Source organism: Meles meles, chromosome 1 (genome assembly GCF_922984935.1).
Source record: "Meles meles chromosome 1, mMelMel3.1 paternal haplotype, whole genome shotgun sequence".
Lineage (NCBI taxonomy): Eukaryota > Metazoa > Chordata > Mammalia > Carnivora > Mustelidae > Meles > Meles meles.
In genome coordinates, this window is record NC_060066.1 from 216,472,137 (window position 1) to 216,485,353 (window position 13,217).

General features: G+C 64.0%; 1 protein-coding gene across 1 annotated transcript; it reads right to left on the bottom strand.

The window, feature by feature from the left end:
- Positions 1-2,498: 2,498 nt before the first annotated feature.
- VWA1 (von Willebrand factor A domain containing 1) lies at positions 2,499-7,683 on the bottom strand. The gene is made up of 4 exons (XM_045981117.1): positions 7,530-7,683; positions 5,877-6,434; positions 3,541-4,245; positions 2,499-3,460 (listed from the first exon to the last, which is right to left on the bottom strand). The coding sequence occupies exons 1-3, from the start codon at positions 7,600-7,602 to the stop codon at positions 3,581-3,583; spliced, it is 1,296 nt and encodes a 431-aa protein (XP_045837073.1). The 5' UTR covers positions 7,603-7,683; the 3' UTR covers positions 2,499-3,460; positions 3,541-3,580.
- Positions 7,684-13,217: the final 5,534 nt, after the last annotated feature.

Sequence of the window (13,217 nt, forward strand, 5' to 3'; positions counted from 1 at the left end):
GCCCTGGCCGGCTGTCTTCTCCCCCTGTGCATCCACCTTGCAGAAGGTCTGCACAGCCAGGACATCCCCACGGGCACCTGGCGTGAGGGGTCCTTAGCACAGGCCCCCACCCTGCCGGCAGGAGACGCACTGTGACCACTGGCCTGCCCTTCTCACAACAGAAGCAGGGGCAGATACACCGTCTGGACAGACCTTGGGAGCAAAGGCGTCAGAAGCCATGGCCACTGAGGAAGATGCGTTCTCCGAGAGGGGCTGGGAGTGGGCCCTTGGCTGCGGCGCGATACACCGTCTTGCTTTTCTTGTCTGACCGGAAGTAACCAGAGCACAGCCCATTCTGATTTTCGCACCTGCGTCAAAGGCTCATAGTTCCGTGTGTCACGGCACACAAAGTGACATGGATTTGTCCCTGCAGGTGGCAGCCTTGGCTGGACCTAGTAGATCGGGGAGACAGCAGGGGTGTGGGGGGACACCAGGACAAAACTGTTTCCTGGAGGTTGTTCCCAGACATGGCCCAGACTTACCAACCTTTAAGAGTTGCATGGGTGGCTCAGTCATTTGAGGGTCTGACTCTGGATTTTGGCTCAGGTCGTGACCTCAGGGTCATGGGATGGAGCCCCCCATCTGGCTCTGTGCTCAGTGTGGAATCTGCTGGAGATTCTCCCTCTGCCTCTCCCCACCCTGTGCACGTGCTCTCTCACTCTCTCTCTCAAACAAAGAAAAAAACTTATAAAAAAAAAATTAGGGCACCTGGGTGGCTCAGTGGGTTAAGCCGCTGCCTTCGGCTTGGGTCATGGTATCAGGGTCCTGGGATCGAGCCCCACATCGGGCTCCCTGCTCTGCAGGGAGCCTGCTTCCCCCTCTCTCTCTGCCTGCTGCTCTACTTGTGATCTCTCTCTCTCTGTGTCAAATAAATAAATAAAATATTTTTTAAAAAAAATTAGGGGCACCAGGGTGGCTCAGTGGGTTGAGCCTCTGCCTTCGGCTCAGGTCATGGTCTTGGGGTCTTAGGATCGAGCCCGGCATTGGACTCTCTGCTCAGTGGGGGAAACTGCTTCCCCCTCTCTGTCTGCCTCTCTGCCTACTTGTGATCTCTGTCAAATAAATAAGTAAAAATCTTAAAAAGTTGCCTAGAACGGTGCAAAGGGCAGCGCTTCCAAGGTAAGGGCTTCCAGAAGAGACATTCGTTGGCGTGGAAGTGAGGGCTCCTTTCCCTGCCCTCAGCATCCAGCAGTGATGGCTGAAGCTGGAGCGTCTCCTGGGAAGCAGGGTCTGTGTCTTTGGCCACTCTGCCCTTGCTTGGGGTTGCAGGCATGTTTGGGGGAGGAGCCCATCTGTCTCAAGGGCATGACAGCCGTTAGGAAAGCAAGTGCCAGTATTCTTGTTTCTCTTGTCGCCTGCACACCACTCTGCAGGCTGGACCAGGGGGCTCAGTGTGGAAGGGGAAACTTTCCAGGGGCCCAGTGGGCTTGGACCTACAGGTATCCAGGGCATCAGGGCGGGGCACCCTGGCCTGCATATGGGGTGTTCTGATCAGGCCTGGGGAAGGGTTCCCTCTCTGGTCAACACTGCCTAAGACTCTGTTGTTCACATCCATCAGCCTTGGGAGGGGTCAGCCGACTGTGCAGCCTGCTAACCACTGGTCAGGGTATAAGCCGGAGACTGCAGTGGTACATGGACCACACAGTGCCGCTTGGCTTCCCTGGGCCTGAACCCGCCAGGGGTTGATGGGACATGTAGGAGAAACCCAACACCCAGTCAGCAGTGCTTCCCTACCCTCTGACCAAGTCTGGCCTGGCCTGCCACTACCGGGGTGCCCTGGACCCACCACCTTCACCCCTGCCTGCCCTGCCGGCCCCGGCCCCGGCCACACAGGAGGGGCAGGAGCCCTTTGTCCCCCATGCCACAGTTACATAGGCACACCGTGGGCTCGTGCATCGCCGGCCCCCACGAACGTTCAGTACACGGACCAGTGTGTGCTGCAGGCCCTGGGTGCTTAGCGAGCCATGTGATTCCTGGGAGTCTGGTCCTCGAGAAATGGTGGCAGTCCAGCCCAACTGAAGTCGGCCTCCAAACCCATGCCCACCAAGCCCGAGTGGGCAAACCGAGAACGCCGTCAAGGACTCCGAGACCACCTCTCTCAACGCGGGGTTTTTGGGAAACCCGTCAAACGGCTGCTGAGGGAGTGGTCTTGCCAGCAGAGGATGCCACAGCCCCACCCTTGGTCTGAAAGCTGCGGTGGGAACCACCGGGCATAGCCCGGTCCTGCTCCTGCCTTCGGCCACAGTGCTCCAAACCGCGGGGTCGGCCTGTGGAAATGCCCACGGCCCTCTGAGGAGGAGGTGCGGATGTCAGGGTGCTCCCAGCCTCCGCATGGTGGGGGGGGCTCTGCTCCCCTCCTCTTCCCCAGCACCAGCCACCAAACACGGGCCTTCGGTCTGGAGCTCTTAGAGGGCTGGAGTGTTCGGACGGCGTAAAGCACTCCAAGGAGATCGCAGAGCTCAGTTTACAACTAGTTTATGTACTTCAAAGTCTGGGGTGTTAGTGGGGAAGAGGCAGTGTGAGCACGGAGTTGGAGAAGACAGGACTACACGCCTTGGTGGGGCTGGGGGACAGTGGGTGCTGCCCTTATGACGTGTCTGGTGGCCCCAGTAAAGTAGCAGTGACAGCAGGTGGGGTCAGAAGATGCTGTAGAGAGAATCGCTGGGGTGACCCCCCCGGGGGACCCTTGTTTGTCCCCGCCCAGGCATGGAAGCTCCCCACCCAGACGTACCACCCTGTGCATGGGCTAGCCTTGGGGCTTGCAGGGTCCTGCTCCTTCCGGAAGGTGCAGTCGGCATCTCTGTGGCTGCAGGGGGACCCAGCGGGGTCCTGGGCAGGAAGGCAGGGCCACCGTCCCCAGCCTACTGTCCCCAGCACTACCCCGCAGGCCAACCGAAGGCCCTGGTAAAGCCCAGCTTTCTGCTCACCCAGCTGCTGACCGCACCATCTACCTGCCGCCACAACTCCCTGCCCTTCTCCAGATCCTGTCGCCTCCGGAAAGCCTTTGGAACCCAGCCAGAGCCAGGTCCTGCCCTTCCCCAACCGCCTTCTACCAACATCTAGGACCCGAGTGGCCGCAGGGACTCGGAGGGGCGGACTGGACCAAGCCCGCTCAAGCCGATGCCCGCCCTTCCCCCAGAGGGACTGGCCCTTCGCAAGCGACAGGTCCGGCCGCTCCGCCCGGCCGCCTCCTGTCCTGGGCTCGAGGCCAGTCCTGCGTCTGATGTTCTCAGCCCGCCCCAGGCCCCTTCCCACCTTCCGGCTAACTCCTGCCCCGAGGACAGCACCGCGCGCCCAGCTCCGGGCCCGGGCAGGGCAGGGGTCGCGATGGCAAGGGGATCCCCAGGGTCAGGCTGGGGAGCCAGGCGAGGCCCCCGTCCTGGAAGGCCGACGCCCGAGCCGGCGGAGATCGGGGCTGGGGGTGCGGGGGTCCGGGCGCCGGCGCCGCGGGGCCAGGCCCAGGTTGCGGCGGCGCGCGCTGCCCCGCCGCGCGGGGGCGGCGGCGGGGGGCCCTCCGGCGGGCGGGGCGGCCGGCTCCGGCTCACGGCGTCTGGGGGTGCGGGGCGCGGCCGCGCGGGCCGTCGGGGGTGCAGGCCTTGGCCGACAGCGCCCTCTCGCGGCCGGAGCGGAAGGCGGCCGTCACGGTCACCAGGTAGGCGGTGCCCGGCGCCAGCCCCTGCAGCGTCGTGCCGTTGCGGCCCGCGGGCACCTCCACGCGCTGCGCCGCGCCCCCCGGCAGCGGCCCGTACTGCACGTGGTAGCCGAGCACCGCGGCCGGGCCCAGCGCCGGGGCCCAGCTCACGCGCAGGCTGCGCGGCCGGGCGTGCGAGACGACGATGCGCTCCGGCCCGGCCTCCTCCGGGGGCGGCGGGGGCGGGATCTCGTCCTGGCCCCGCCCCGCGGCCCCGCCCCCCGCGCCCCGCTCCCCCGGCAGCGTGTGCACCCGCAGGTGCTGCGGCCTCACGAGGTGCACGTTGGACTCGGGCACCAGCGCCACCTCGTAGTCGGTGTCGGGGTCGAGGTGGGTCCAGGCCCAGCCCGTGGCGTTCCCCGGCAGCTGTTGGCGACGCACGGTCCCCGGGTCAGCGCTGGGCGCCAGCTCCAACACGTAGTAGCCGGAGTCGGCGGTCAGCAGGGGCGGCCAGGCCAGGCGGAAGCCGCTGGACGTGACCTCAGAGGCGCGGAGCTGCTGTGGCCGCATCGCGTCTGCGGGTGGTGCAGGGCGTCAGTCTCCTCTCGCCCGGCCTGGGGCCCTGACGGCTGACTCAGGGCGGACGGGACAGGGAGATGCGGGGGACAGCCCAGGCTCCGCCACCGCAGCCGTGCTAATGATACACGACCCAGTGACAGGGCTGGGCTGCGAACCTGGGACTCCATCAGGCGCTCAGCGGCAAACCCCCGCAGGTGAGGAGCCGTCGTGGCCACTTCCCACCACTCCAGTGGCCTAAACAGGGCCCCTCAAAGGTGGTGTTTGAGAACAGAGGGCCAGCCCCCTTCCCGGGCCCCAGTGGCCAGCACAGAGTGTGGGGTCTGCTCTGGACAGTCCACGCAAAGGGGCACCCCTGGGACAGCCAGAAGATGAGAGGCCACGGGTGGGGGGACACCCCTAGGGGGGACGACGTGACAACTCCAACAGAAGCTGAGCGAGCGGTCAGAATACCACCTGCCTCAGGTTTCTAGGAGGGGGTCTCCAGAGTGGGACCCCCAAATGTGCATTACTCCTGAGCCTGTGACACCACATGGCCATCTGAGCGACCATGCAAGCAGGTAAGGTTGATAAATATCTGGGCAGAGTTGTGCCCATTGGGGTCCTCATGCTTCCTCATTTAACGTCAGGTGCTCCAGCGGTCAGCCCAGCACTCATTCTCCCGCCCATCCTCCAAATTCAGACCCCACGCCACCCCAGGAGCCCCCGCCCCACTGCCTCATTGCCCTGCAGCCTTGGGTTCTTCCTGTCCAGCTGCTTGCTTTTCCTCCTACTGTCCCCTCCAGACTCAGTCACAGTGGCTGACTCAGGGGCCACCAGAGCCCAGGTATCCCTGGGAGAAACTCTGAAAGGACCCTCTGCCTCCTGCAATCCTCAGTCCAACCCCTTTCAGTGTTTGGTGGATGATTAGCCCATAGGCGGAGGCTCAGGAAGAATCCTGGGTTAGTGGCATTTTTCAGTGGATAGAGCCAGCTGAGCCAGGAATCAGGCCCTTCACTCCAGCCCCTCCTGCGGTGAGGTTTGGCTGGGTGGCGGGTGCAGAGGTGGAGGTGGTCTGTAAGGAGGTTGGTGGGGAGCCGCTAGCCCTCAGTGGGCCCTCCCTGGTCCAGCCTCCTCCCTAGCATGTCCCCAGACCACCACTGGCGCCAAGTCACTCCGTGACTATCCTCCCCCCTAGGGTGACCGGCCGGCGCTCTGTGCAACCCTGGCCCATCCCGACCCAGCTCTCTTGCCCGCGGGCACGTACAGGAGCCTGAGGTGTCCATTGGCACAGTCCTCAGGCTTGGGCCTCCCTCTTCCTCTCCATTGAACCCCATCCCACCACATGCAGCCCCTTGGTCGCTCGGCCCCTCTAGGCCCTCCACCCTGGGGTGGGCCCGTCAGCGTCAGCAGAGAAGGCCCCCGCATGTGTCTACTCAGGCCTGACCCTCTGCCCGCTGGAGCCCCAGGCAGTGCGGCCTACAGGGCGCACAGCCTGACCGTGTCCCTGGAAGATGCAGAGAGCAGCCTTGTGAGTTGCCTCCCTGCTGACCGCCCCCCACGAAGTGCCACCGGCCCAAGCCCCTGGCCCCTGCTCCAGGCCCTGGAGTCCCTCTCCCTGCACCTCTTCCGGGGCTCCTTGGCTACCTACCCAGAACGGATGCCCTCAGCTCCTGGGCAATGATGTGCAGGTCGTCCACATCCACAAAGTGTAGGTGCTTCTCGGGGGGCGCCGAGGCGGCAGCTGACAGTTCCAGGAGGTTACCGCGGCCGGTGCTGACGATGAAGACAGTGACACCCAGGTCCTTCAGCTCCTGCATGGGGGGTCCCACGGGGTCGCTGGATCCGCCGTCTGTCACCCACACCAGCACCTTGGGCACCCCTGGCCGGGCCCCCGCCACCTCTGCAAAGAGCTGCTCCTTGGCGTACGCCAGCGCCAGGCCCGTGTTGGTGTCGCCCATGCGCTGGGCTGCGGCACGGATGGCGTCCTGGACAGCCTCACCTGAGCTGTGCTGGCCGAAGGGGAACTCGGTGTACGGGCGGCTGCCCACATGCACCAGGCTGGCACGCAGAGCCCCGGGGCCCAGGGGCAGCAGGCCCACCAGCTGCCCCACAAACTCCCGAACTCGGGAAAACTCATAATGAGACACGCTGGCCGAGCTGTCCAACAGAAACAGCAGGTCCCCCTGGGGGGCCGATGCTCGGGGGCCTGGGGGAGAGGGGAGGGTTCAGCCCCAGGTGGTGGCCCCCAGACAGCCCCGCACCCAGGGCGGAACCCCCAGGGTCTGAGCTTCCCCTAAGCTGGAGCTTGTCCTTACCCAAGTAGGCCCTGAAAGTCTGCTCAGCCCCACCCCCAAAGGTCCTGAAGCTGGCACCCCTGGGGGGAGGGGGAGAGGGATCCTGAGCCAACAAGTGGCCCACAGTCTCAGTGGGCTCGAGCTCTGCACCCTGGTCATGTGCCCAAGGTGCTCTCTGGGCTCAGGTCTCATCTGTTGCGGAGAGCCGCCCCCTCTAAGCCCCTGCACCCTCCCTTTGCTCAGCCGACTTTGTGCAGGCTGGAGCCGAGGGTCCAGGCCCAGCCCCCAGGAGTGTGGGTGGACAGGCCTGGGTCACAGGGGTGGTTTCCTCAGGCTTGGATTCAGGCCCATAGCCCGGCCTCCAGGTAAAGCGACTAGTTGCTGGGGCTGGGAGGCACAAAGTGGCTGGACAGATGAGGGGCGCAGGGCATGGTCACAGCCCACATGGCCCGGCTGGAGTCATGACCCCACTTGCAGACGATGTCACCCCTCCTCTGGACCCAGGAGGCAGGTTACCTGCTGCAGCAGCCCGAGGGCCCACCAGCCCCTCCAAACCCTTCCCCTTGCTCCCGGCACCCCAGGGGGCAACAGGACCTCTTCCACCACTGCGCAGAGGGCAGACAGGAGCTGCGGTGTCTCGGTTCTGATCTGTGCCTTGCGGCCTCTGTATCCCTCTGTTTCCCCCAATCCGGTGGGGCGACTCGAGCCCTCTTACCACCCCAGCCCTCTACTAAGCGTCATCCCAAGGAGAAGGAAACTGAGGTAGGGACCCCCTCCCCGACAGACACCTCCTCCTCCCTTTCCAGACCCGCCCCCCACAACATCTGGCGCCCGCCAGGCAGCCGGGGGGCGGGGGGGCACCTGGGTCCGCCCAGCGCAGGTGGGTGGGGTGCGCGGCGGCCGCCCCTACCCCGCGGCGGCGGAAGGGAAAGAGACTGCCCCGCGCGGCAGCGGGGGTTAGGGGCGCCGCCCGAGCTGGAGCCCAGCCCGCCGCCGGCCTCACTCACCACGTTCGGCGCCGCTCCGCGCCAGCGCCAGCCGCAGGCTCAGGGCCAGGCTGAACGCCGTCCAGGGCAGCATCGCGCGGCGGGAAGGGGCGCGCTCGGCCTCCGCTCGCCGCTCGCTCGCTCGGGGACTGCAGGGCGCGCCGCCGCGCAGGCCGGCCCCGGCCCCGCCCCCGGGAGGCCCCGTCCCCGAGGCCCCGCCCCCGGTGCACACTCACCCCGCGTGCGGAGGCGCACAGGCTCCGGGAGGCGGGAGGCGTGCGCGCGGGGAGACCCGGGCGGGTAGCGACGCGCAGCGCTCCGGGAGGTGCGACCGCGGCCCACGCGCGTGGGCGTGCGCAGACACAGACGCTGCAGCTCTCTTTCCTGGGCGGGAGGCTTCGGGGTCCCCAGGGCGCCCTGCCCCCAGCCGGGAGCAGAGCAGGGAGCTCTCGGGCTGGACTCGCACCCGAGCCCACCACCGTGTCCCCACCCCCCCGTGCTAGGAGTCTCTGAAATCAGGCCCGAGGGAAACCCGGGGGATGCGACGGGGCGGGGGTGACACCGAGCATGAGGTCACCCTCGCAAGGCCGGGGCCCTGGACTCACCTCTACCACAGGGCTGAGAGGGGTAGGTGTTGTGGGCAGGACACTTGGAAAGGGAAGGGGGCCCTGGGAGGGTGCGGGGTCTGGAGGGAGCTTCCCCCACCCCTGCCTGGCTGCTTGGAGGAAGAGGCGTAGGAGCAGGGAGTGGCTGGTTCAGGCGGTCCAGTGTGGCCGGGCCAGAACTAGTGCTGTCCCCGTACACCCTGCCCAATGAGGGGCCAGGGCTTGACCCAAGATCCAACTCCGGGCCCAAGGGCGGGCCCCCAAGCCCTCTGGAGGGACCCATTAGCACAGGGGTGGCTGACTGGCAGTCAACATCCTGAGGCTGCTCAGGCCTTAGGGCAGATGGCCTCCCCTTGGGCAGGAGCTGAGGGTCCAGATGAGGTCTCTCACCATTTCTTTTCTTTTTTTTTAAAGATTTTATTTATTTATTTGACACAGAGAGAGACAGCCAGAGAGGGAAAACAAGCAGGGGAAGTGGGAGAGAAACAGGCTCCCCGTGGAGCAGGGAGCCCATGCTGAGCTCCATGCCAGGACCCTGGGATCATGACCCGAGCCCAAGGCAGATGCTTAACCCACTAAGCACCCCAGGCGCCCCAAGGTCTGTCACTACGAAGACCACTGGCTTCTCCCACTACTTCTGCCACTACTCTGTGGAGCTGGGCAGGCACAGGTCCCCCAGTGCGAGGATGTCCCCTCCCTTCCCCCCTCCCTAGGAGGGCGCTCAGCAGCATGGACGGATGGGACTCAATGGTTTTCCTTCCTCCCTTTATGGCAGGTGAGACACTGTGAGACGGGCCGGAGCTCCAACTTTGCCTAAAAAAGGAAGTGGCCCAGCCAGGCTGGAGGAGCCGGGGCAGGAACAAGCGGGAACTGTGTCCCCGCCGCTCCCACCCCCTCGAAGGGAGTCTTGGCACGGTGGTGCTGGCTCAGCTCCACAGACCTCAGGCCTCTGCTGGGACCAGAAACCGCCTGGTGCTTCTGCCTGCGCCTTGTCGTTGGGGGGTGGGGGGAAGGCACGCACAACAGGCTTGGGCCCTTGAAGTCCAGGGTGTGCCTCCCATGGGGGCCTTGTCTGGCCCCCGCCCCCAAAGCACACAAGGCTGACCGGGGCCGCTGCTGCTGCTGGGGACAGTGAATCGAGGCCATGGCCAAGCAGAAGCAGCTGGAGCCTGGGGCTCCCACCCAGAGCCAACCCCGGGGACCCTGGGGTGGAACCACCCAGGTAAACGTGAGCAAACACTTCTTGGTTCATCCTCTGTCTCACTGGGCACCCCCCTCCCGCCAGGGGCGGGTCCTGGGCCATGGCGGACTGCCCTGGGGCAAGGCGGGAGCTCCCCAGCTTGGCCCCCAAACGCCTGTCGCAGGCAGGCCCCAGCCCCACATCGGCCTGTGCTGCCAGGCCGACAGGGAAGTTTCCGTCCCTTCTGGAAAAACTGAGCGGGTCTTCTTGGCCGTGACTCAGGCCCTCGAGGAAGCAGCTGCCCTCCTCCCCCCGGCCTCTCCGTGAGACAGAGAAAGGATAAGAGGCCCAGTCTTCGGACTGGTCTGCCAGGGCCTCTGCCCAGACTTGGCTGAGCTGGCCACCAGCCCCGGTACATTCTTCCTCCGCTCTCCTCGTCATCCCTGCTGCTCACACACAGAGCTGAGCTCTCACCTGACCCCTGGGAGAGCCCCCCCGCCCCCTGCAGTGTGGCCGGCTTTAGTCCCAGCCCCTGAGGCTTTCCTGCTGCCAGCATCAAGGCAAGTCTCATTCCAGCATCCTGCACTTCCCCGCGGGAGACTCGGGCAGATGGAGGGTTCCCAGGGAGCGTGGGGGTCAGCCAGGAGTGAGTGTCATAGTCGGGGTCAGGGCTAGGCTTGAGGCAGACGCCAGAGGAAGCACAAATATAATTATCCGGAAACCTCCTCTCAGAAGAAAGACAGGCTGGGAGGCCAGGGGGGTTGAGAAGGACAGAGCAGCCAGGAGTCGGCCTCCCTCCTTCTCTCTCCCTCTCCCTCCCCTAGGCTCACCCAGCCCCTGCCTTGGCCCCGGCTGAGAGCCCCAGAGCATCACTTCCCACAGGCAGGTGGAGGGGCTTCTGTGGACCCTGGGGACACGGCTCTCTGAAGGCCCTGCCCCCACAGGGTCCGCGGGAACACTCCTCCTCCACACAGCCCAGGCCTCTGTGGAGAAGAAGGGCCCTTTGTCCCCAGCTCACTGTGGCCATGTTGACCCTAGGGAAAAGGGCAGCTCCCGGGGCCTCTGACCCCAGCCCAGGGCACTCTGGGCCTGAGCAGTGTCTGTCCCCGCCCTACCCAGTGGGATGCCCTGTGCCTGTTTTTCACATGTTTGTACCTCACATACGCACACTGGGGGCGAGGGGCTGCTGTGGTCCTGAGGCAGGGTGCGGGGCAAGCCAGAGGCCCTCAGAAGCCACCCCACAACGGAAGGGGGGGGCGGGGGGCCCAGAGCCGCAGGGCCCAGAGGTCCCTTCGCCCCGCCCAGCTGCCACACCCACACATCCTTTTAGATGCCACCTGCCTGTTAGTGGTCAGGGACAGGGCAGCATCCAAGGGTCTGGATTCTGTCCTCTCATGGCCCAGGAACCCAGACCTGCCCACTGTGGTCCCAGAGCCGGCAACAGCAGAGCGGGCAGCCTGGGCGAGGGGCGGGTACCACCCTGCCTGCCTTCATCCCATCAGGTCTCTGCGAGGGCCAGCCGATGCCATATTCTGCTCTGGGGACACACAGACTTGTCTGTCCTCCAAGGGCTGCCAAGCTGGTTGGGGGACAAGCAGGCGTGTGCCTGCCAGGATGCACGTCTACTTGTTTTCCCGGACAAGGCTGGGGCCATGTCACACCGGGTTGCAGGAAGTGCTGAGACCCTAGGGAGGCAGCTGGCTGGTGCGTCAGGGCAGTGAGGAGGCCCGGGGTGGGGGTGGGAGGGGGCAGAGAGGAAGGCCGGCATCCAGACTCCTGAGTTTCCAGCCTGGAGAGACCTGAATGCTGGGCCCCTCCTGAGGTGGGAGCCCAGCTTTGGTTCCCTCTGCTGGAAACTTCTGCCACAGGGAGCTGATCGCCAAAGCCCGCTCCAGCCCCAGGCACAGTCCAGTCCAGTTTGGATTGGTAAATAGAGACCGGGGAGGGACAGACCAGTACCAACACCTTGGTGGGGAGCTCCACAGAGGTCAGGGTGGGGCCCAGGAAGCAGGAGCGAGGAACTCAGCCCTCAGAGGGAATGAACTGGCCTAATCTCCCAGAGCCCGGCTCGCTGCCCCCGGGGTCTGAGGGCAATGCCTGAGCACCCATCGCAGGAAACACTCTGAATGAATAAATGACCTGGGGCAGGTCAAGGAACCTGACAGAGCCTCACGTCCCCATCCGTGGGGTTGGGACTATGACTCTGCCTGGGGTGTTCGGGAAGCAGACAGACGGAGGCGTGCACATCTACACAAACATGCAGTGCACACACACGCACACACACGCACTGTGGAGACCCCCACGACCAGGTACACTACAGGTCAGGGGCGTGGGCACCTGGGAAAAAAGCATTTGTTGCCCAAAACAGAGATCTGTGCCCGCCCCAGCAGTAATCCTGTGCCTCAGCCCTCGGCTTTCCCGACCGGCCTCTATAAGCAGACCACTGGCCCCTTCTGTTCCTCCCCGCTCACCCACGGCCCTCGCAGGTGCTCCTTTTGTGAGTGGGTGCGGGAGGAGCTGGGGCTGAGGCAGCTCTTCCCTGGGGTCAGCTGGAGGCCATGCAGGGCCCCTGGGGCCGGCCTGGGAAGTCGGGACACACCTTAGGAACCCTTGAGGCTCTGGCAGCTGCGTTCCCCACCAAGGCCTCCCCCCGACCAGGCCCAGCTGTTGTTTTGATGATACGGGGGCCAGGAGGAGCCTCAGGAGAGCCCTCATCTCCGAAGGCTGGCCAGAGCCTGCCCAGCCTCGGGCAGGAGGGGAAGGAAGGCGACTTCAGACCAGGGGAAGCTAGCCTTGGGCGCTGGGCAGCGGGCCAGGCTCCTGTCTGACTGGGCGCAGACAATTGGAAAACCCCAAGAACTCCTGTGGGATCTGAGCCAGCCACACACCGCGCTCTGCTCGAGGCCACAGAATGAGCCTGAACCCTGAGCCCCGATCTTCAGGCACATCTGAGTCCTGATCCTGCTGCTCACACACAGAGCCTTGCCGGCAATAGAAGATGCTAGATCCTTGGAGAGGCCTTTCGGCTACCCCTAGATTCTGGACAAATTACAAGAAACACATTTTTAGTTTTTCTTAAAACAATCTGGGGGCGTCTGGGTGGCTCAGTCGGTTCAGCATCTGCCTTTGGCTCAGGTCCTGGGATGGGCTGCGTCTGGCTGCTCTCTGCTGGCTCCAGCTTGCGCTCTCTTGCTCTCTCTCTCTCTTTCTCTCAAATAAATAAAATCTTTAAACAAATAAATAAAAGCAAATACCTTTATAAAAAAAATTCTGTACATCCCAACTTGGGGCATGAACTCACAACCCTGACACCAAGAGTCACAAGCTCTAGACACACACACACACAGAGTCACACGCGCTGCTGACTTAAGCCAGTCAGGTGCCCCAAGAAATATATATATATATATATATATATATTTAAAGATTTATTTATTTATTTATTTGACAGACAGAGATCACAAGTTGGCAGAGAGGCAGGCAGGAGAGAGAGGGAAGCAGGCTCCCCGCGGAGCAGAGAGCCTGATGCGGGGCTCCATCCCAGGACCCTGAGATCATGACCCCAGCCGAAGGCAGCGGCTTAACCCACTGAGCCACCCAGGCGCCCGAGAAATATATTTTTAATGTACTGCTGGGCTTACAAGTACGTAAATGTCTTCAAGGCTCCCCCCAAATTAAAAGCACTAAGAACACATAAACAAACAAACGCGGGAAGATGAAAGGAAACGGGTGGCACAGCAGGGAGGCCCGCGACACAGGGACGGCGACGCGCACCTGCCATTACCGAAGCCCGCGCAGGACCGAGCAGGGCCGCCTCGCAGAGGGACTCCTTCCCGGAGCGACGTGTCCAGGATGCTCACGGGTGCGGCGGACACGGGAAAGGAGCAACCGCTCAAAGAAACGATGCACCATCAGTGAGCGTCATCA

What these genes read in the sequence shown, in the direction of transcription:
- VWA1 (XM_045981117.1), bottom strand. Translation starts at nt 7,602, where the DNA reads ATGCTGCCCTGGACGGCGTTCAGCCTGGCCCTGAGCCTGCGGCTGGCG. An exon ending in GCGGAGCGGCGCCGAACGTG is followed by an intron (nt 6,435 to 7,529) that starts GTGAGTGAGGCC and finishes CCTCTCCCCCAG; the next exon opens with GCCCCCGAGCATCGGCCCCC. An exon ending in GCTGAGGGCATCCGTTCTGG is followed by an intron (nt 4,246 to 5,876) that starts GTAGGTAGCCAA and finishes CACCACCCGCAG; the next exon opens with ACGCGATGCGGCCACAGCAG.